The sequence below is a fragment of the Marmota marmota genome, unplaced genomic scaffold (assembly GCF_001458135.2).
Source record: "Marmota marmota marmota unplaced genomic scaffold, marMar, whole genome shotgun sequence".
NCBI classification, from domain to species: Eukaryota; Metazoa; Chordata; class Mammalia; order Rodentia; family Sciuridae; genus Marmota; species Marmota marmota.
In genome coordinates this window covers 2,645,857-2,669,617 of record NW_025999898.1, presented here as the reverse complement: position 1 = coordinate 2,669,617, position 23,761 = coordinate 2,645,857, and the positions used below count along the sequence as shown (strand labels likewise).

At 41.0% G+C, this 23,761-nt stretch overlaps 1 protein-coding gene across 2 annotated transcripts in view; it reads left to right on the top strand.

The window, feature by feature from the left end:
* Ywhah (tyrosine 3-monooxygenase/tryptophan 5-monooxygenase activation protein eta) overlaps positions 1-9,622 on the top strand; it is a 10,486-nt gene extending 864 nt beyond the window's left edge. Inside the window, exons 1-2 of one of the 2 annotated variants that reach the window (XM_048798298.1) lie at positions 5,042-5,107; positions 8,166-9,622. In XM_048798298.1, the coding sequence (XP_048654255.1) occupies positions 5,057-5,107; positions 8,166-8,819 (705 nt within the window). In that variant the 5' untranslated portion in view covers positions 5,042-5,056 and the 3' untranslated portion in view covers positions 8,820-9,622. Of the gene's footprint in view, positions 1-5,041; positions 5,108-8,165 lie in introns of those variants that run through there. The other variant, XM_015504940.2, reaches the window with a different exon arrangement.
* The last annotated feature ends 14,139 nt before the right edge of the window (positions 9,623-23,761 follow it).

The window sequence follows — 23,761 nt, the reverse complement described above, 5'->3', positions numbered from 1 at the left end:
CTGGGCGCGGCCACCCACAGCTCGCGCTTCCCGCGCCCGCCTTGCTCCCCGCCATTTCCTGAGGACTTGGCCGGGGTGGGGTCTCGGGGGGCGGGGGCAGCCGTTCAGGGTCGCCCTTGCAGCCCCTCCAGAATGAGCGGCCGGGGGTGGGGGGGGCGTTGCATGCTAACAGTTGCGGGGGAAGGGTTATCCGAGGAAACACGCGGGAGCCATATTCTGCTTCTAGACTGTTCTGTGGGACTTGGGGGCTCGCTAGCCTTACACTCTATCCTTCCACCATTCACCAACTTGTAATAAAGAATCACCTAGTGAGTGGCGCGCTGTCTCTCCTGATTTTTCTCTGCCAGGACTTGAAACCTGTGTAATTCCGATGAGTTTGTTTAGCTTGCTCGAATTGCTCTTCCCCTGCCTTCTCATGCTTGGGGTCTGGCTTTGTGTTTGAAGACCCTGCTCCTGCAGTCTAGGCGTGGGTGAGGGCTGTGGGACGGAGGGTGTGTAGCCTCATTATAGCCCCAGGTTCACTGTTGCACCATCTGCCTGGAGATTAAACTGAAACGTGACTACTTCTGGGTGAGATGAAAGCTTGTGTCTTTGCATTCCCAAGACCCTTGTAGATTCTGCAGCTGGATTTCCTGTGAAGGAGTCGTGACCAGCCACGCCCTAGCACATACCGTGGATTAGACACCACCTGCGTTTCTGAGACTTTGAGTTCTGGTTACCATCTCATTGGTCTTGTCTCTGTTCATATTATCTTAGCTTTTCTCTAAGTGAACATTACTTCTGTGTCAAGGTCACTCAGTGGTAGAATTACAACCGGTGGCCACCAACTTGCTATATGGTCCAATATTTAGCCTCCCAGGTCTCCACCTTAAACCGCAAAATTCAAAAATTCTGGGAGACATCTGCATTTTGGCCAGCTTTTGGGCAATTTTTAGGTGGCTTTTAAGTTTGATAGTGACTGCACTGGATTATAGCTCATTGTCTTTTGGCTAGCTTTTTGAAGTGATTTCTAAAAAAAAAAACTATAACTCAGAGACATCCCCAAATGTTAGACTAATTTGAAAATCTCATTTTAAGGCTTTTGAAAATAATATCAGATGAAATATAGTTGAGACCAATATTTAGGATTATCCAGGTAATAGTTGGGTTATCTTACATAGGGTGTCCTTGTTATACATCTAACCAAGGTGTGTTTGGAAGCCAGCAACACACCAAGGCCCATTTGTTAACAAATTGGGATCCTCATTTCAACACTGGTGTGCCTTTGTGGATAGATGGGAATTTTTTTTCTCTGAAGTAGGGGATAGTCTAAGTTAAGGGCTTGAACTTTAAATTCTTAAGGACCTGGTTGAGGAAAAAATAAAAATATGAATTTGTAAATCTTAAATGACTGAGTGTATGCATGCATTTCCCTGGAAGGGGTCCTAAAACAGTTCTCTTTGGGAAAAATCTACCTCTTTCCACCTCAGCAAGTCACACTATGTGTGCCTCTTTTCCCCAGTAACTGAGAACTTATAATTGGAATGTGTAAACTGAAGCTTCTCAACATATTGGGGAGGTCCATGCATAGCCTGGGAATGGGATTTGAAGGCTGCAGGTTTAGGAGGAGCCCTTTGGGAATGATGTTTTAGAAAGAAGGATAGAATTTGAAGTTGAATTAAGGTTAAGAAAAAATGGCTAGAAAGTACTTTGTGGAGCTATCAGAAACTTGAGGCAACTTGAGATGAGAAATAAGGAAAAAATGGAGGGATATTACCAGAACAAAATTTAATTTGAGCCAAGGGCGGGGGCGGGGGGGGGACTGCCTTTCTGGTCTTCATAATCAGACTTGAAAAATACTTCTCCATAACTTGCTATTTTTGTCCACATATGTTCTCTGAGGCATTAAGGTAGCATTTTGCAAACTAATGAACCCTTCAGTGTATTGGGAATTAATAATTCATATCTGAAATAATTGATAAGTTAGAAAAGCCATGCAGTTTTGAAAATTCAGTCCAAGCTGTCATCAGATTTATAATAAACCATTCCTTCAAGGTAACTCCTTTAAAATAAGATTTTTTTTTTTTTGGTCAATATGCCTGTTTCTTATGTTAAATATTGTTTTGCCATCTAAATTGATCAGTGGAGAATGGTTTCTTACATTTTGCCTGTTAAATTGGCATTTGTAGATTAAATTCTTAATGTTATTAGAGCACTAAGTCCTTATGTTGTTAATACAAATCTTAACTAAAGCTTTTGGGAAGAGTGAATGCTAGATCCTTCTGGATTTATGTGGGCTTTTTTTAGGGCAGTGGAAGAAGCAGGTAAGTAAAGTAGGGAGGATGGATCTAGGCACTACTCTGACCTTGAAACTTCTATCTCTTGGTTTCAGGACATCTGAAGCATCAAACTAAGAATATTGGTGTTATTAACAAATTACTTTCTACCATGAATCTTCTAACTTGTTCATGCTGCCTTTGTAATTTAAATGGTCACTTAATATTGCCTACCTGTAATGATTGGTGTTCTCTATTCTACCAGCATCACCTGGAGGACAGTGTTGGTAAGCTTTGAGAAAAATGCAGGGCTGGGGTTTTGGCTCAGTGGTAGAGTGCTTGCCTAGCATGTGAAGCACTGGGTTTGATTCTCAGCACCACAATAAAAAAATAATAATAAGTGCTGGGTTGTGGCTCAGCGGTAGAGCGCTTGCCTAGCTCTTGCTAGGCCCTGGGTTTGATCCTCAGCACCACATAAAAATAAATAAAGGTATTGTGTCCAACTACAACTAAAATAAATAAATAAGTATTTAAAAAAATAAGAAATAAATAAAATAAATTTACAAAAAACTATGAAAATAATGCATTAAAAAAAGAAAAATCAGGGCTGGGAGTTGTGGCTCATTGGTAAGAGCACTTGCCTAGCATGTGTGAGGCCCTGGGTTCGATTTGCAGCACCACATATAAATAAATGAATAAAATAAAGGTCTATCAACATCTAAAAAAATATTTTTTAAAAAAAGAAAAATCACACATATTGGAAGCTATGATGCTGCCTCAAATCATTTGAGAACTAAAATTCCCTGCCTTACCCCATAATTTGAAGAGGCAAGAAATGTTAAAGAGAAGTTAATAAAGGAGTATCTCCAAGCTTGCCTTATCTCATACCTATACAGTGTAATAGTGGGAAGAAACATTGTGAAAGATTTTAGAAACCAAATCCTTCCTAGATCAGGCATTGACTGATTTTACACAATTTATAACTTATGTAAAATATCTGAAATACTGTGTGTTATGAGAACTATGAAATATAAATGGGATTAAAATGTTAACATTTAAGAATAAGTGATTTAAGAAAAGAAGGAAAGTAACCAGATAGATTTCTAGGGAATATGCATTGGTGGCCACAATCCAGTCATACCTCTTAATGCTCTAATTCATCTATTTTTCTTTTGAAACGTAATTAGTAAGTATGAAGTTATAAAATGTAAAAATGATGTGGCATGTTTTAATACTGACGTGATCATAGTGTTGATTGAGGACAGGAAGAAATGTGTTCAAAGGATTTGAAGAATATCTACAGAAATCTTTAGTGCAGGAAACATATCCGAAGCTAGGGAAACAAGAGTCTGACAGGGAGAAGCACTTGGCCCAACCAGTGGCAAAAGGCTCTTATTCCAACAGCTGTGAGATTGTGGGAAGTAGGGAAATAAGCAGGTGGTGTGTAAAAGGAGAGCACCACTGAGTGGCCCTGGGTAAGACATAATCCATGTTGCAGATATTAAGGGTAATTTTGAGGTATACCAAAATTGTGGTATGAAAGCTTAAATCCATTATTGTTAAAATATATAAAAACCAGGGGAGCTCTGTTTCCTATCATCTGGTCACTTGAAATGTAATTATCTCTTATCATGTATAGAGCTGAAAAAGGAAGAAAGCCTTGGATGATTTTTTGTAATAGTCAGAATTAAAAGGTACTTTTAATTCTGGGCTTTGTTTTCCTGAAGTGGAAATCATGACCATCTGGGTTTGGGTTCCTGAATTATCCTCAGAAGAACTTCCAAATAGCCAAGACCTCCACTACTCATTTCCTTGAAGAAACAAAAAATGTGTTTTCCTTATCTTTGGGATTTTATATTAGTGATAGCCTCTGTAATGTTACATAGTTTTGGGTGGAAGTATACCCAATGTTTTCTGTATTACATTTAGCAAGTTTATGGAATTTATCATTTTGTTTATTAGGTAGCTGTTATTTCATGTGCAAATTCTGATTTAATTTTTTGAACAATTATGGATAGATATTGACTCCATTGTGCAAATAACACTCAGTTTGATTTTCTCACAAACTTAAGTTGTCAAACCATGATTTGAACTTGGAATTCATAGCTCTGATGGTAACCACTGTATGATACTACCACAGGAGGCTAAGGGATAATGTTTCCTGTATATATTCAGGTATATTAACGTTTTTCATCATTCACAAACACATTCCAGTTACTTTATACAAGTGGGCTTTTGAAACAATTTTATTTATTCAATATAGGTAATTTTAACCCAATTTAATTATAGACAATCTGTCATATAAGGGTCTTAGCTATACCAGAGAAGCATAAGAGGGAAAACTCAGATCTAGATTTGGCTTATTCTTCTGAAGGTCAGGAGTATTTTTTTAGTTTAGTAAGTCAAATGTTAGTTGGATTTGAGTTCCTGCTATGAAATGAGTATAGGACTGTATTAGCTTGTACTTCAAGAAATTGTTTCATATACTTGGCACTAGTTGTCTAGTTGTTTCTCCATCTTTTTTTTTTTTTTTTTTTTAAATAGTATTTTGTAAGCCTATAAGGTCCCTAAATAACATTTTCTTGATTGCAGGTAAAATTCTCCCTAGTGGTCTTCCACTCCAGCATTTTGGTGCTTCTTCTACTCCTTGCTACAGTGGCATTTCCTTGGTGTTGACACTTCCTGCAGTCAGAACCTGGCACAACTTCTGAAGCTGCCTATCCTGGTGCCTCCAGGGGTGGTAGCATTCAGTAATGCATTTCAAAAGGGGTTGCATTTAACCCCTGTAGATCCCTGTGAAAATGTTTGATGATGTCAAAAGCAAGTCAGAGACCGTCTCAGTGATAATGAGGGTAAATATTTTATAACATTAGCTTAGAGTGGAAGTTGATTATCTGAGCTTGAAATTTAGCCTATCTTGTAGCCTGACAGAACTTGCAGCCTTACTCTAGTGAGAATACTGGGCTCAGCCTGGCCTTGGCTGGTGATGGTTTTGTACAGTGGCCTGTAGGGAGTAGTCTGCTACTTTGGGTCCAAGTGGGAGCCTCACTTCCTGGGAATTAACTTGGAAAAGAGCCCCCCCCCCCAAAAAAAAAGCCATCTTTCTGGCTTGCTTTTTTTTTTTTTTTAAATACATAGTGTTCTGTCAAAGAAGCTTAAAGGTTTCATTATATGATTTTGTTAACATAATTGCTCAGGAGAATTGTTTTCTTCTGTTATAAACTCAACATCAAAATGGAGCTGGACAATAGCATGTGGGCAAGGTAACTATAAATGATGGCACAATAATGTGTGTGTGTAGGTAGGTGTAGCTGTGAAGGATGGGAGAGGTGTTCAGAACAAGTAAAATTACCCCTAACTGGAAGTATGGCCTGGCAGTCTGGGTGGCATTTTTGTTTGGTAAGTATTACTTTTGATGTTGAATGTTTCCCAGATTAATAGCTTAAAATTTTCCTAAATAGTCACTGTTCTATTTTTGGCATGGATCTATTTTTACTCAAAAACACATAGTTTTTTGCCTTATGAGTTGCTGGAGGAGGCCCCTGGGGATGTTTGAGTAAGCGAATGGTGTCATGGGAAGATAAATGAATTAGCAGCAGGCTGGGTTATTTATGACTTTCAGTAATGCTGTGTAGTCGCAGCACAGAGAAGCTGGGTAAAAGTTCCCCCAGGGTTGAGAGTTGGTATAGCCAAAGGCTGTGGTAAAGACATCAGGAAAATGGCTGGTAGTTCTTAAATAGAAAGGAGGATCTTTATAAAATGGGAAGGCTTAGTCAATTTAAAGTTTTCAGTAAGGATGTAAATAGGACAAAATAAATTGGGGAGTTGTAAAGAAAGCAGAGATTCCAAGCAGAAGTGGGACAACCTCTTAGGTGACTGGGAACCACATGAAGACTTAGTGGCCAAGGAGGCTGCTCTGAGGGCAGCTGATTAAGTGATGGAAATGAGTATTACACTGGTATTGGAGGGGAAAGAAGATTGAAAGCCCTGTTCTTAAATCTCTTCTACCTAAAATTCTTTGTTTTGTCTTTGCTTTGTATTCCTAATTCGAAAATATCTCTGTGATTGCAGAGGTGCAAAATCTCATTTCCATAGGTTCTGCAGATGATCATTCAGCTGATTTAGTATGTAAGGTATCTGCTTCTCCTTGAGCTTTTTTGTGGGGAGGGAGCAGGGATGATGCTAGGACCCTCAACATGCTAGGTAAATGCTCTACCACTGAACTATATTATATCTCCAGCCCCTAGGACTGAACTTTTGTTCTGGCTGCTATATTTTGGTATTTGAAGTGTTGGCAACTAGTGCTAACTAACATCAGTGGAGGTTATTTAAGTATGTATTGTCGGTCAAGCTTAGTTGCAAATCTGTTTTGGGTCTCATTTCCAATCTGTGGAAATTTCAGGGTTTTTTTTTAGTAACTGATCAAGTGATAAATTTTCTTTTTACTAGCTGAGTTTTGACCTGGCAGTATTAAAAAATAATATATTTAAACATACCCAGTTAATTCCTAGTTAGATCTGGCTTGGGTTCTAAGAACAGTGCTTACTTAGTTATGTTAGTCACGCTCAGCTGATGCAGATAGTGATTCATTGAGACTGGCTGGCAACCAGATGATTGTTACATAAACACTGATGCTTCTAGTAAATTATTTTCTTGTGAAGGTATCATAAATATTACCCAATACTTATTTTTTAGCAATTTATCCACAATGGAAAAGGGATATTTTTTGCATGAATTTCTAAAACTTATAGATTATATCTAAACTTCACTTATATTAATATCGTCAACCTCTTGCCTTACCACACCTTTTATTGGTGCTTATTAGGAAAAATGGTGAAGCTGAAATGGGCCTTGGAGATCATTTGTTCTAATCCTCATTTTACTTTCGATGCCTAGAAAGATTGTGTTTGAGGTCACATGCGACTAGCTAGATTAGCCCAGATGTCTTAGGTTTCAGTAATTGATAATTACATTGTATAATATATGTATTTCAGATATGCACTCTATCTTGATGATATACTCTGGGAAGTTACCTTGGTGAATCTTTAGAGCAGTCTAAGAGAAACAGCTTCATTAGTCACAGGATGAAATATATTGCGACTCTTGGATATTATTTGCATTTTAATGTGTAGTGGCCTTACCTGGATTTTGTTACTGCAGAATCCAAGGAGCTCTTCAAATTCTGTTCTTTATATTTTATTTTATTGACTCTTGCCTATAGGACTCAAGCATTCTGTGTTTGTCAAAATGAGATGGAATTTTGATTTAGATTTAGAAGGGTTGCTTCCTTAAAACACTTAGAAATATTTACAAAGTCTCTTTGTATTTCTACTAACAAATGCAAAAGTGAATGTTTAAAGGCTTACTAGAGGAGAAAACTGGGGTGGGGAGTATCACTGGTCTTCAACTGAATTTGAAGGGAGCATGGATTTTGGATTAGTAAATAGGGCAGCTATGTAGCTTTGTTTCCTTTGAGCAGAGATGGGGACATTCACTGTCACTAATGCATCATTTATTTTGGCTTGAGGGAGGGCTGGGAGAATCTGTAGGAAAATAATCAAACAGGATAAAATAATCAAACAGGATAAAGTCTCAGTGTTTTCTTCCTCATGATTATCCCTTTCCATAATCATCCTTGTCACCATTCCTTCCAAGATGAAAGCAACATCTTACATTCAAGACTTGATACGACTTCCCTATTCCTATTTTGAGTTTCCAAGTATTTAACTTTGTACTATAGTCTTCCATTGGATGGGATGTATATTGATTTTGCCCATGAATGTTTTTTTCCCCAAAGTTGGCTTGTCCATAAGTCCTTTCTTGAGAAGGATTGTTAATTATGTTGGAGAAAGAATTTTCCAAGATTTTTGGGTTTAGCTCTCAAATGTTTGTCTCTTTGGGGTTTTACAGGTGACAGAGCTGAATGAACCTCTCTCCAATGAAGATCGAAATCTCCTCTCAGTGGCCTATAAGAATGTGGTTGGTGCCCGGCGTTCTTCTTGGAGGGTCATTAGCAGCATTGAGCAGAAAACCATGTCTGATGGAAATGAAAAGAAATTGGAGAAAGTTAAAGCTTACCGGGAGAAGATTGAGAAGGAGCTGGAGACAGTGTGCAATGATGTCTTGGCTCTGCTTGACAAGTTCCTCATCAAGAACTGCAATGATTTCCAGTATGAGAGCAAGGTGTTTTACCTGAAAATGAAAGGTGATTACTACCGCTATTTAGCAGAAGTGGCTTCTGGAGAGAAGAAAAACAGTGTGGTAGAAGCTTCCGAGGCAGCCTACAAGGAGGCCTTTGAAATCAGCAAAGAGCACATGCAGCCAACACATCCCATTCGGCTGGGCCTGGCCCTCAACTTCTCTGTGTTCTACTACGAGATCCAAAATGCACCTGAGCAGGCCTGCCTCTTAGCTAAACAAGCCTTCGATGATGCCATAGCTGAGCTGGACACATTAAATGAGGATTCCTATAAGGACTCCACACTCATCATGCAGTTGCTTCGAGACAACCTTACCCTCTGGACGAGCGACCAGCAGGATGAAGAAGCAGGAGAAGGCAACTGAAGATCCTTCAGATCCCTGGCCCTTCCTTCACCCACCATTCCCATCATCACCAATTCTTCCTTGCCACAGTCACTAAATATCTAGTGCTAAACCTATCTGTATTGGCAGCACAGCTACTCAGATCTGCTCTCCTGTCTCTTGGGAAGCAGTTTCAGATAAATCATCATGGGCATTGCTGGACTGATGGTTGCTTTGAGCCTACAGGAGCTCCCTTTTTGAATTGTGCAAAGAAGTGTGTTCTGAATGAGGCATTTAACTATGCCTATTAATCTATGGCAAATCTAGGCAAAAGTGATTGGGGAGTTTAGAGAGGAGAATTAGCCAACACAGGCTATGGTTGATATTTAAAACAAGCTGATAGTGTTTTGTTAAGCAGTACATCTTGTGCATGCAAAAATGAATTCAGCCCTTTCACCTCTTTCTTCAGCTAATGGAAAACTGTTAAGGAAAGCTGATACAGAGAGACAACTTGCTCCTTTCCATCAGCTTTATAATAAACTTTGATGTGAGGTTTCAGTAGCACCTTGTTTTGCCTCTTTAAATTATGATGTACACAAACCTTTTAAACGCAATGCATCTAAAGTTTTGATATGTGTAACTTCTTCTTTCTTTTTTTTGGGTTGCAATTGTTAAAGAATCATGGATTTATTTTTTGTAACTCTTTGGCAGTTGTCCTTGTGTATCTTGACAGCACCATGTGTGTCAGCCCATGTCAATCAAGACAGGTGATTATGAAATGCCAGACTTATAAAATAAATGTTTTGAAATTCAAAGGGTAAATAAATGCTGCTTTGAGGATATTATCTCTGTGTGTGGTCTTGATTTTTTTTCCCTCTCCCAAGGAGCTCTTTAACCAGTCTTCATTTTGAGGCTCTCAAAGTATTGAAGTATCAGCAGTACAGTATCCAAGCTTTCCTGCCATCTAATTGATTCCATTACATATTTTGTAGCACACATTTAAGGGTTGTGAGTTTTTTAAATAGTCTTCTGTGAACCCAGCTATTAGCCTCTGTGATCCACTCTAACCAATAATTGATGTTTGTAAATGAGCCTAAGAATCCCTGTACAGCCGTGACCTCAAGGCTTTGGGTAGCCTTGGCAAGCCATGCTACTTCTGAGTCAAGGCTAGGGTTTGGATTATGTTTCAACTCCAACTACTCTGTAATGCAGACACTTTCTTTGGTCTGAAAATTGGGTATAGAGAAGTAGGACTATGCATAATTAAAGTGTAGCCCCATCAGTGACAAATGGAGTTCTTGAGAGAATTTAGGAGGGAGCAATATAAATTGCATTTGGCCTAAATCTGGAAGGCTTTTCTACTGCATGATAAAGAGGTCAGGGTAAACTAATGTCTAAAGAAATAAAATAGTTTTTCTAGGTCACAGCAAAATTAGGGACAACCTAGAATAGCATTCAGATACCCTAAATCCTTGCATGCTTTTTACTGTGCTATGCCCTTTGGGTTGAGACTAGGAAAAAAAAGGATGTGATGTTCATTCTGGGGATGATTTCAATGCTTTGTTTTTTTGTTTGTTTTTCTGGTGCTATATGGGGAACCCAGGGCCTTGGGCATGTTAGACAGGCATTCATCACTTAAGCTATGTGGCAGCTTACTTATTAGCCTTTTAATATTTTCACTTAGAAACAAAGTTGTACTTTAAATTGTTTAAATTGATGACTTCATGTTTCCAGTAGCTCCTCAAGCCTTGCTCAAATATCCATTTCCTTGAGTTTGGGGAATGAATAGCATTCTTAGTTATGGAACTTTTGTCAAATAAATCACTTAGTCAAATTACTTGAGATGGGGAGGCCCAAGTCCTTTAAAAAAAAAAAATTAGTTGTAGATGGATACAATGCCTTTATTTTATTTTTATGTGGTGCTGAGGATTAAACCCAGTGCCTCACAATGTGAGACGAGTGCTCTACCATTGAGCTACAACCCTAGCCCCTCCCAAGTCCTTTTGGCACTACGATAAAGTAGTCTGTGTTCGACTTGTTAGGTCCTCCATGCATTACTTGCAATCCACCCTTAGAGTATTTATGTCTTATAGAGTTTGAACTGATTCCTCAGTTAGGAATCCCAACTATCAGGCAAGCTCCAACACTTAGGATTTCAAGCATCAATACTATAGTGGGACTTAAATTATCTTCTGTAATATAGCCCAATAGTGGGACTTAAATCATTTCCTGTTATATAGCCCCATAGTTAGGTTAGCTGATGAAAACCACCATTGCAAACTATGTTCTGAGTACTTATTTTTATGGTCTCTGAATCTGTACAATGACCCTAGGAGATAGGAATGTTAATATTTTTTTAACAGGAAACCACATACCAGATGCGGCTTATGGTACATGGCTATTAAAAGGTAAAGCTGAGCTCAAAATGGGCTATTATGCTAGGTACGCTGATATATAACTGTAAAACAGGAGAATTACTTGAGCTCAGGAGTTCAAGGCCAGCCTGAGCAATTAAAAAAAAAAAAAAAAGATGGGATGTCCTACTTCAAGACTATTTCAACTATGCCATAGTTATTTTGATCCCCATCTGGAAAAAATTAGTCCTAGGAATTCTTCCTTCAAGACCTAATGAAATACTTTCATTTACAATCCTCTGATCTGGCTGGAAGCTTCCTCTTTCCTTTGAACTGCTAGGTGACTTGGGGTCAGTCTTTGTTGTTATTCTGAGTTTTTCAGCATGTTATCACCTCCACTGGAATATAAGCCTTATGGCACCTAGCAAGGTTGGATGAGCTAAAGGTTGAAGGAATCTATTGTCAAAGTCATTTCCTAAAGCACAACTCGTTGTCATTCTGGAGTACAGAAACTATATCAGAAAGGGAAGAGTAAATAACATTTTCTGTCCTCTGTGGGCTGATCACCTTGCTGAGTGAGGCTTTAAATATATGTTTAAATTACAAACTAATACTCTTGTGATCTGGGTTGTAGCTCCAATTACAAGGCTCAGAAAAAGTGACTTTCCTGAGGTCAAACAGGAAATGGAAGAATATATTTTTGTGCAGGACTTAAAAGTCCTTTATTATTATTATTTTATTAATGGAACTGAAGATTGAATCCAGGGGCTCTACCTCTGAACTACATCTCCAACATCCCCACTTTTTTGGTGGGGGGGGCAGTGCCAGGGATTGAATTCAGGGGCACTCAACCACTGAGCCACATCCCCAGCCCTATTTTGTATTTTATTTAGAGACAGAGTCTCACTGAGTTGCTTATGGCCTCACTATTGCCGAGGCTGGCTTTGAATTCATGAACCTCCTGTCTCAGTCTCCTGAGCTGCTGGGATTACAGGCGTGTGCCACTGTGCCTGGTGACCAAATTGCCCACCTTTAAAAAAAAAAAAAATTGAGGCAGGGTCTCACTAAATTGCTGAGGCTTGTAATCCTGAGCCTCCTGAGTAGCTGGGATTATAGGAATGTACCACCACCATGCCTGGCTTAGGATTCTTGTTGTTTTTGATACCGTGTCGCTTGCAGATCTGGATAGCAATTTAGAAGAATAATGCAAAGCCTGACCAAGTCACATAGTAGTTCAAAGGGGAGAGATTACTTTCTCCTTTACATTGGCTCCAGCTGGATGGGTCTTTTTTATTGTACTACTCCTACTCCCAGGCATACCCTGTAATGGGGACCTTAATGCCTTTCTTTCTCCTAAGACTTGGAGCTCCTTCACTTCAGAAAGTGCATTACTTGTAGTAATACAATAACAGTTGTAGCTTGATATGGACTGAAGTACCACTAGTTGAAATCTCTCTCCAGCTGCATCCAACTTGTTCAAACTGCTCTTGTGTTTTGCTCAAGTTCTTACTCTCCCTCTGGAAGGGGTTTCTTCTCTTGCTCTATCCAAATTCAATCTATGAAATCCCACCTGTCAGTTTCTGTGTGACCCTGAACTGGTTCTATGGGTCTGTACCACACAATGGCATTTATCACTTCTTTGTTTATTCAATAATCCCATTGAGCTGCTACTACATGGTACATATTGGATGGGGGGCTGGAGATATTTGGTGAATTGACACAGACAGGAGTCTTGTTCTCCTAGGGTTAACACTCTAGTGGGGAATAAAAAAAATAAAAAGCAAAGAGTAAAATTGTCACTTAAGTTCCTCTCCAGGCCTAACACACAATGAACAATAAGAATTTCTTATTCAATCAATTATTCATAATTTGACTAATTTGAGGTCAGAATTTTTTTAAAAGAACAACAAGAATCCTTCATTTCCCCACCCAATCTGCTGATGAGCCCTACAAAACAACTGAAGTCTTTTCTCTTTACACTTGCAAATTAGTAGTGTGATCTAGAGCAAGTCCTCGCCTCTTGGATGTATCTGTAAAAAAGAGATTGTTGCTTTTGGTGGTCTCTGGGAACTTTCATTTCTGAGATTCTGTATTATTTTCAACTGCTCTGGGGGTAGTCTGAATCCTATTCTTGGTCTTTTCCCCCTGTACTTTTCTCTTCCCCTTTTCCTTCCACTCTTCACATTTGTTCCTTCTGCATCTGCCCTCCATACTCTTCACTTTCCTAGCTACTCCACATTCTACCCAGATGGTTACCATGGAAATCATCTTCTAGAAGTGACATCAGTCATTTCCTAGGCAACCATTTCCAAGGCAGTGACATCATCCAATCACCATGGCAACACTCCAGGAAGACACTTCTGAAGTGAAATGGGCAAACAGAATTCTTATGTATTTCTTAGGGTTGGGAGCAATACAGGAAGAATATTAAAAGAAGAAAATATCTCAGGAGCAAGAAGCTCTGGTCTTTTGGGGGAAAAGTGGAATCACTGTGGGGCTCAAAAAAAAGCAGAACCCTTCCCTTTCTAATAACTGGGCTGATTCTGTAACTTGTCACCATATTGGAATACTTTAGAGTGAACAAGGGCACCATTATTATTTTTCATGGATAACAAAAGAACACTGGGTCTCCCCAAGCAAATCAGGATTTGTGGCCCCCTGCCCATAATCAGGCAGATGCCTAGCTTCTCTCCCTTATCCATGACTCATCCCACAAGTGGTGATTCAGTATTTCCTGTGTAGGGATATTGGGGATACCATAGTGAACAAAACCCAGCTTCTAGTGAAGCACACAATTGTGTATGTTGTATATGTTTTAGGGTGAGGGTAATCCCATAGTCACCCGAATGCATGCTATGGTGTAGACTGAGCATAATGTTCAAAAGGGAAAGTGTCAAACTCCAGGAACATCTAACAAGCTACTATACTAGAAGCAGCTTGGGCAGGAGGGTCCAAAAGCTCTGCGGAAGGCAGTAGGATGGGGATGAGTTGGGGAGAAGACTGGCAGAAGAAACAGCATGTATAGAGAAATCATGTAGAATATCCAGAATGGAAAGGTAGATGGGGAGGCCAAGCAAAAACCAGGAGAGAGCTGAAGGTTGAGAGGGCAGGGCAGCAGGAACCAAGCCTCATAAGACCTTGGAGGTTTGAACTTTGGCCTTCATTTTCCTAGCACTGGAAAGCCCTGTGGGAGGATTTTGAGCAGCAGGCGACAGGATCTTGTTTGCATTGTGTTAAAAAAAAAATCTCACCCTGGAGGTCTGTTGTGTGGAGCAGTTTGGGAGAGCAGTTTGTTTAGGAGGGATTTGGGGTGGTGATTTGACTGTGAGATGGAGTGACATAGGTATATTTGGGAGCTGACAGGATTTGCTGAAGGAATGAATAAGGGTGAGGGCAAGGATATTCAGGCTGATATTCAGGCTCCTGATATTGAGTGACTTTGGGTAGAGGAGAGATACTGATTCAGATAGATGAGGGTGGTGGGCCAGGCCTGGGACTAATCCAAAGCAAGAGAGTTGCCTTAGGAATATTTACAGAGGCTTACATCTTCAGGGTCAGGCTTAGAAAGGAGTACCCTTCCCCGCCCCCAAATGCTGTACTTTGGGAAGAGCAAGTTTTTTGTTTGTTTGGGGGGAGGGTGTAGATGGTGAGGCATGATCATTCAGCAGTAACAATGGTAATCTCTTGTATTTGTAGCTTAAGGTCTTCACTGTCATCAACCCCCTAATCAAGGTGAAGAGATGAATGCATGCAAATACATGCTGATTCACTGTGTCCATAAGCCCTCATTTGCCTATCTTGCATGTGAGTAAACCAATGCCTAGATAAATTCTAGAATTTGCTGAAGGTTCCATACTTTCAGGCAGTAGCAGCAGGTCTCAAACTCAGGCTGACTCGAGCCTACTGTTTTCTCACAAGATGACTTTTCATCAGCCACCCCAGTTTTCTGGGAAAAGGAAGGAAGGGAAGCCAGGTACCTAAAAAGCCCCAAGCACTCTTAGACCAGCCATCTTCTCATTCTTCACTGTCACTGTATGAGGTGAGGAGCAAACAGAGGGCTTGAGAAGCAACGAAACCCTTCAGCTTAACAGAGCTTCACACCAGAGCTGCTTTTTCTCTGCCACAGATGTCCTCAGACCACCTGGAAGTTTCTACCAGGGGCAGGTAAAAGAGGTGGAAGGCTAAAGGAATAGTTTGATGCTTCAGCTTCCTCATCTGTAAAATGGGATGATGACAGTAATAATTCCCATCCCACAGGTTGTAGTGAGACTAAATGAAATGAGTAAAGAGTGTGGCATTGTGCTCCAACATAAAATGTAATTGATGAATGTGAGTGACTATTAGAAGTAAGATGGGAGGGCAAGAGGTGTAGGTTTGTGCATGACACATGGACTTGTGGGATGGAGGTGGGGGAGGCATGGTACAGAGACATGCAGGCAAGCTGGTCGCTGTGGGAGAAGCCTCCTCCTCACCAGCTGGTTCTCAGGGATACAGCATGGTTCATAGCCCTCATTCCCAATCCTATATCTATTACTGGAGAAAGAGGATGAGCCTTGCCTCCCTTGGGATGAGCTGACTATAAAGAAAGCCCTGGAAACTAACAGGTTACATTTGTGAGGCTGAGGCCTGGGGATAGGGGTGGTAGAAGGGGCTCTGGGCCCCTATCTACCTCAAAGCCCTATGTCCAGCCCTGACAATAAACAATCATGGTTTTGTTATATCTTCCAACTACTGGACCCCCCCAAAGGCACAATTTTTCCTGGGGCTTAAAAGGGGACGAATAACATGAAGATTATGGGCCCAGTCCCTCCCTCCCCCAGCATATCCGCCCCCCCCACACGCACAGACACACACACACTATACCTCAATGTATTATTCAGGGTTCAACCAGAGAAACGGCACCAGTAGGATATACATAATAAGAGATTTGTTGCAAGTTGATTTGAGTGATTTGGGGACTGGCTAGACAGGTCTGAAATTAATAAGTGCAGTCTGGAACTCTTGCTAAGACTGTGCACAGGCAGAAATTTTCTGCTGTGCACAGGCAGAAATTTACCTTCTACAGGGGAAACTCACTGATTTTAAGGCTTTTCAACTGATTACATGAGGCCCACCCAGATTACTTAGGATACACCTCCTTACTTAAAGTCAGCTGATAATGGACATTATTTAAATCTAACCGATGTGATTCTGCAATCTGTATTTGGGGTAAAATGGGGAGTTCATAACCAACTTGAATCTAATGTATGAAATATGATATGTCAAGAGCTTTGTAATGTTTTGAACAACCAATAATAAAAAAAATAAATAAAATAAATAAAAAATAAAATAAAAAGCGTTTGACTTTGATTTTCAGGGGCGTGAGCAGAAAAAAAAATAAATCTACAAAAGAACTTCACTGGAGGTATTTGATGGAATAACTGGGGCTTGTACCTACTCAAGTTGACATTAATGTCAAGAGGTATCACACTCAGATGCCAGCCAGGCATGGTCTTGGCTTATGGAATGTTGTTTTACATTTATTAATGTGACTACTGGGTCACAGCATGTCAGACATTGGGCTAAGCAGGTATCCTTCCTGTCCCTAATTTTATAGGAAAAGAAACTCAGCCTCACATACTAGGAGACTCCCACTATCTAGATGGCCCTATGAATATACCTGTGCTCTGAAATGTGGTATCATATCCTCTTGGCCTCTTCCTTCTCTGGCTTGCCTCCTTTTCTCCAGGGGCAGGAAGTCACTTCCTGTGAGGATGTCCCTGCCATTTTGGACCTAAGTTCTCTCCTTTGGGAAGGGGTTCTACATCCTTTTTGACCTTTCTGGGTTCACAGGGCAATGCACCAATCTGCCCCACTTTTGCAGGCCTTTGATGCCACCTAGCGGGCTAAGTATTGTCCACCATGCTCCAGACTGGCTATCAGGAAGGCCGGTGAGTTTGCAGGAGCGCTGCTGAGGAATAGCGGTACATCGGGAGGGAGCAAGTGAGGGTGAGGCGTAATTTGAGACTCATTTATAGAAACAGTAAAAAAAACATTCCTCTGGCTCCCGTCCCCACCTGCTCACTTAGGACCCCTGGCTTTTGAAGAGTCCTCAAGGACTTCTGAGGGGGTGAGGGGCTTTTCACCCCTGTAATACTCTGCCACCCACCTGGCGCCCAAAGGGTCCCAGGGTCCTTTGACCTATCAGGTCCCTGGAGCGGTCAGGATACCCAGGCTGAGGTTACTGATGAAAGTCAGAAACTTCTTTCACCCTATCAAGTGACCGGACAGGTCTGCAGGGCAACTCATGATCCCAAGAGGATAGGGGAGGATGAAGGAGGTGAAGGGTGAAAGCAAAAGAGGGAGGGAATACAGGCGATGTCCAGCGGAAGCGTCGACTGGAGGGCTCCACCCTTCCCCTTTGCTCCTGCCAACTTCCCACCACTATCCCCGCCCATACGCAACTATGCCCACGCTTAGCGTTGCCTATTGTCCAACCCCTATCTTCCTGGCTTGGCCACAGAGTGACACCTTGAAGCTGCGGAGGGGCTGAAACAGCTAGCCTCTGGAGCGAGCCATGGTTCCCTTCCCCAACTTTGCACCTGTTGGTTCTGGAACCTTTTGGCGGTGGGAGGGGCCTCATGATGACTTGGCTTGAAGTGGGAGGAGGGGACTGAGGTTGAGCGGCTGGCAGTCTCTGGAATGCCTGCAGCAACCAATCTGCTAACCAAGCCTGACCCTCATTCTGTCAGCTGATCTAGTCATATTGCCAGTTGGCCCTGTGAGAAAATCTAGCCAGCCTGTCAGTCAATCTTGTCAGCTATCCTGCCAGTAAGTACAACCATTCTGTCAGCCAGTCAGTACATCAACCCGTTGGTCACATAGTTTCTCCATCAGTCCTTTAGTGATTGAGTTTCTTGCTAGGTGGTCAGCTGGTCATTCATGTCCTTGTCACCTGTGTTCTGATATGCTTGCCCTCCACACCCTCCCTGTGACATTCAGGCACAGTGGGGTCTGGATCTGAGCTGGAGACAAGATTCTCAGTTTCTGCTTCTCTGTATAACTTCATGCAAAGTACAACTGATCTGGGTATTTCCATGTACCTTTTTCAAGTGGGGGAAACAATGTCTGTAATCTTTTACCTTCTCCCCTATGTTGCCCTATACTATGGGTTGGAAATGAGATCAAGGAGTTGAAAGCCCAGGTGTAGAGTTAATAACGGGATGGTTTTTACTAAGGTGAGGGAAGGAGAATGGAAGAAAAAAAAGTAGGATTGACTTGAATCCCTGAGCTTCAGGGGAGACTGTGGCCTGTTCCCTTCACCCACAGGAGCCTGGGTTTCTGCATTTGACTGTGTGGCCCTGCATAAGTTCTTATTTCTTTCTGGCTTCTCCTCATTAGAAAATGAGGAGCTTGTATTTCATAATCTCTGAGGCCTTAGACTTGAATGAAAGGAAAATTGGCCTAGAGATGAAAAGGTGGCACACCCTTTATCTGAAACCCCCCATAAAGATGCTGTGGAACTCTGTTCAGCCACGGAGTGGGGATGGGAACAGACTCTTGCTTTTTGAAATTGTATGCCTAAACTAGTGGAGGTTGAAGGGTGCTGAAGAAAGTGGGTGGTTGGACCTCAGGGTTCAGAAACCCTCCCTCACTCCAACCTGGGTGGGTTCTTGAGACCCTTGTGAGGAGGAGGGCTCTGATGACCTTGGGTGCAAGAGGTAGGAGAATGGATAAGTATAGCCTGGAAGACAACAGTCCTCTCTCTTTCTACTTCAGTCTCTTTCCTTTCTTCAAAGCCAGATATACATGTTCAGGAAACCTCAGTGGTCTGTGAGGTGGCAGCTGAAGCTCCTGGAAGCCAGAGAAGACTAGGGCAAAGCTTCTTCTAGGGGACTGGCAGGATACCTGCCAGGGAATCATTTCCCCAGGCAGGGCTGGGAGATATCAGCAGGAGTTGGTTATTCATTCAACAAATATTTATTGGATATTTACTACATGCTATGTTTTGTGCTGCTCAGTCATTGCCCCTATTTATGGAGTGCAGAGTCTAGAAGTGGTAATAAAGGGCAGTGGGAGAAGCCAAAAAAGAAATGAATTGGCCAAAGTCAAGACTGTGGTATGTAGCAAAGAGGAAGCTGTGCTAGAGAATAAAGCATGGCATCTGGAAAGGCTGAATGGGTGACACTTATCCTAAAACTTAAAGGAGAAGGAGCCAGGGATCAGAAGGAAGTAGCATTCACTCATTTACATGTTATTATGTGGCTGCAAGATATTGTTCTAGTTGCTAGAAAAACAGAAACAAATAAGAAAAATTCTTTTTTTTTTTCATGGAGTTCATGTTCCAGTGAAAGGAGACAGAAAATAACCAACCAACCAATTTCAGGGAGTAATGAATGCTATGAAGAAAATAAAACCAAGGTTCCTGGGTAGAAAATGACTAAGAAGGTGTTGAGGGAAGGTTATTCAGAGACCTGAATGATGAGAAGGAGCTAGCCATGCAAATGTCTGGAGGAAGAACGTTCTAGACAGAGGGAGAAGCGCAGGAAGAGAAAATGAGTTTATTAGTTATGAGGCACATGGCTGGCAGGAGATGATGGACAATGAAGTTCAGGAAGCAGGTAATAAAGGGTGTGGCAAAGCTAGGTGAGACGTTTGGGTCTTATTAGAAGGCATCAGGAAGCTGGTGAGGGATGTGGGAGAGTAGTGATCTGACCCTTCTCTGCATTCTGTGTAGATGGGGAGTTAAAAAGTGGAAAGGTAGGAATGGAAACAATTAGGAATCATTCAACAGTTGAGGCAAGATGATGTTGGCTTGGACTGGCACAATAGCAGTGCAGTTAGAGGCAAGTGAACAGATACAGGTTGTGCATTCCTAATCTGAAAATCTGAAACTTTTGGAATGCTGACATGATGCCAGAAGTGGAAAATTCTTTACCTGACTTCATATAATGGGTCATGGTAAAAAATGTAGGAACACTAAAAATATTGTAAAACATTATCTTTAGACTTCTATGTATGAGAAATATACATTGAATTTCATTTTTAGATCGGGCTTCCATCCCCAAGATATATCAATATGAACATGCAAATATTCCAAAATTCCAAAAATCTGAAATCTAAAACATTTCTTGTCTCAAGTATTTCAGATACGGGTGTTCTACCTATATGTCTAAAGGCCAAGTTCATAGAATTGGATCATGGTGTGGATGTATGGCAGGAGTGTAGGAAAAGCATAACTCTGGATTTAGTTCCAGCAACTGGTGGCCACTCCTTCCCAACAAATCACATTGGTTGAGTTGGAGTGGGTTGTGGAAGATAGTTTTGGGGGAGGAAAATGAGAATACAGTTTTGGAGAGCTTGTAGCGATTCCTATTATACAGACAAGTGGAGATGACAATCAGGAAGCTTCCTCTATAAGCATGTAGCCTAGGATAGAAAGCTGGTCTAGAGATGCTATTTGGCTCAGGGTGCAGTGAAGCTCTGGTTAAGCTCTTTGACCTATCCAGTACAGTAGCTACTAGCCATGTGGGGCTATTGGGCACTTGACACATAGCTTGTTTAAATTGAGGTGCTTGAGGTATCGCATATGTAGCATATTTTGAAGATTTGGCAAGGAGAAAAGAAAAATGTAGAATATCTGAATAATTTTATATATTGATTACATATAAAATGCTAATAGTTTGGGTATGTTGGTTTAAATAAAAATATTATTATAGTTAACTTCATCTGCTTAATTGTACCATTTTTTGGGTTCCATAGATAGAACTTGGGGCCTTCTGTATCCTTTTAAATGTGGTTAGTATAAAATTAAAAATTACATTTGTGGAGGGCTGGGGGTGTAATAGGTAAAGTGCATGTGTGAGGGTCTGAGTTACATCCTCAGCACCCCTCTCCAACAAATCACATTTGTGGAGCCTGGTGTGGTGGTGCACAATTTGTAATCCCAGCTCCTTGTGAAGCTGAGTCAGGAGTCATTTCGAGTTTGATACCAGGTTTAGCAACTTAGTAAGATCCTGTCTCCAAATAAAAGTTTGAAAGACTGCTGGGGGCATAGGTCAGTGGTATAGTGTTTGCCTGTCATACACGAGGCTCTAAATTCAATCCCCTGGTATGTGTGTTGGGGGGTGGGTATTACATTTGTATTTTTATTTTTAGAGCTGACATTGTAGGCCTAGTTAGGACACCAGGGGGCAATAGCAGTTAGGAAATCTAAGGACACTTCCCCTAAAATCCCAGAGGGGGAATTGTTGGCTCTCCTCCTGCCTGGGAACTTATCAGAGCACAGCTGTGGCACATCCCCTGGATTTCCCAATTCTTTGGCTGACACAGTTGGAGTTGAGGAAGACACAGGAGGGGTCCCTGTGAGGTGACAGTGTTAGCAACACAGGAAGTTGTTGGTAACTCAGTTGCTACGTTTTCTTATCCTCTTCATATCACCTCTGGCTGACATCATCTTGCCATGGGAACATTTCCACCCCTTGGGACCCAGAAGTGTAGTCAACAACCAATAGCTGTGTAGTCAAGGTAAACAAGGCAATAAAGCTCACAGAGGTTAATTTCTTTGAAATAAATGTAGCTATAGCCCATTTTCATCCATTAACATTCTAAGTGCTTTGTTCAAACTGCTTGTAGTGTTGCTAGTTGGCAGGAAAACTGCCATTAGGGAAAAAAGAGCAGTGAGATTGAATTTACTTCAGTTGGTATGGTGTGACTTTCCTGAGCCCCACTGTGTGGCAGACTCTGTGCTTCCTGCTTTGGGCTGTTTATTGTGCTATCCTTAAGGATTATACACCCAAATACTTTGATACAGGGAAAGGTGTACAGAGACCCATGAGAGCTCAGGGGAAGTACGTATAACTTTAATGCCTGTTTGTATAACTTTTAACTTGGAGAAGGTGTCAGGTAGCATCAGAGCAGAGAGACAGGATTTGGCTATGCAGTGGGGAGTGGTATTCCAGGCACATGAAACAGGAGGAAAGGACATGATTCAGGGAAGGGCAGGGAGGGGTTTGGCTAGAATGTTGGCCATGAGGAGCAGAGTCCTGGAAAACAAAGTTGGTGCCAGATCTTAAGAGACTTAGATTTCTGGTTTAAAGAGATTGGATTTTATTTGTTAATTTTTATTTCTTAATTTGTAGGGCTGGGAATGGAATCCAGGGACTCATGCATGCTAGGTAAGAGATCTACCACTAAGTTATATGCCCTGTCCCTGAGAGAGTGGATTTTAGATTGTAGTCACTTGAGAGTTTTTAGGGAGAGACTGATCTGGACAACACCATGCATAGAAAGAAGGAACCATTTGTCTAGAAATTTTGGTGATCAGTCAGCCAGGCAGGAGAGGAAAAGGAACTTGTATGAAGAAAGGAGGGAGGTAAAGAGCCCTTATGGGATTAGTCAACCTGCAAACAACAGAGTGGTATGAAGTTTAAATGTATTCATTTTGGAAGTGGAAAGACCTGGACTTGAACATTAGTCCTACAGTTTTATGGCGGGCAGGGGGAAGAGGGTAATAGTTTTATTGGTATATAACTCATGTACCATACAATTCATCCATTAAAAGTGTGAAATTTCACAGTATTTGGTATGTTCACAAATATTTGACCATTGCTGTGATCAATTTTGCATTTAAAAAATTGAGATACAGCCCACATATCATAAAACTCGTGATTTAGAAATGTACAATCCAGTGGGCTTTAGTATATTCACAACATTATTGTGCAACCATTGCCACTATCCAATTCCAGACCAATTTTTTTTATCAGACCCAGAAGAAGCCTATATCCATTATCACTCCCCATTTCCCTAGTCCTGGACAACCACTAATTTATTTTCTGTCTCTATGAATTATTCTATTCTGGAAATTTTCTGTAAATGGACTAATATAATATGTAGACTTTTGTGTCTGGCACCTTTCAGTATGCATAATGTTTCCAAGATGCATCTGTTGTACAAAATATCGTACATCATTATTTCTTCTCCTTCGCCTCCTTTTCCTTCTGCTTTTTGTGGTACTGGGGACTGAATTCAGGGCCTCACACAGGCTAGGCAAGCACTGTACCTCTGGAAATTTTATTTTGAGACAAGGTCTTGCTAAATTGCCCAGGTTGGGCTTGAACTTGCAATCCTCCTACCTCAGCCTCCTGAGTACCTTGGATTACAGATGTGTGCCATGGTACCATCATTTCTTTTTATGTCTGAATAATATTGCATTATATGGATATACCACATTTGTTTATCCATTCATCAGTTGATGGGCATATGGATGCTTTTCATTTTTTGGCTTTTATGAATAATGCTACTATGAACATTGATGTACAGGTTTTTTTGTGTGGTCACATGCTCTTTCTTCTTTGGGCATATACTTGAGAGTAGAATTGTTTGTTCATACCCTATGTTTAACTTTTTGAGGAACTGCCAAATTGTTTCCCAAAGAGGCTGCATCCTTTTACATTCTCACCAACAGTGTGTTAAGGATTCTGATTTCTCCACATCATTAACACTTATTATTTCCATTAAAAAACATAGTCCATCCTAGTGTATATGCAATTGTATCTTATTGTAGCTTTGGTTTGCATTTTTCAAATAACATTGAACATCATTTCATGTGTTTGTGAGCGACTTGTGAATATCTTTTTTTTTTTTTTTTTT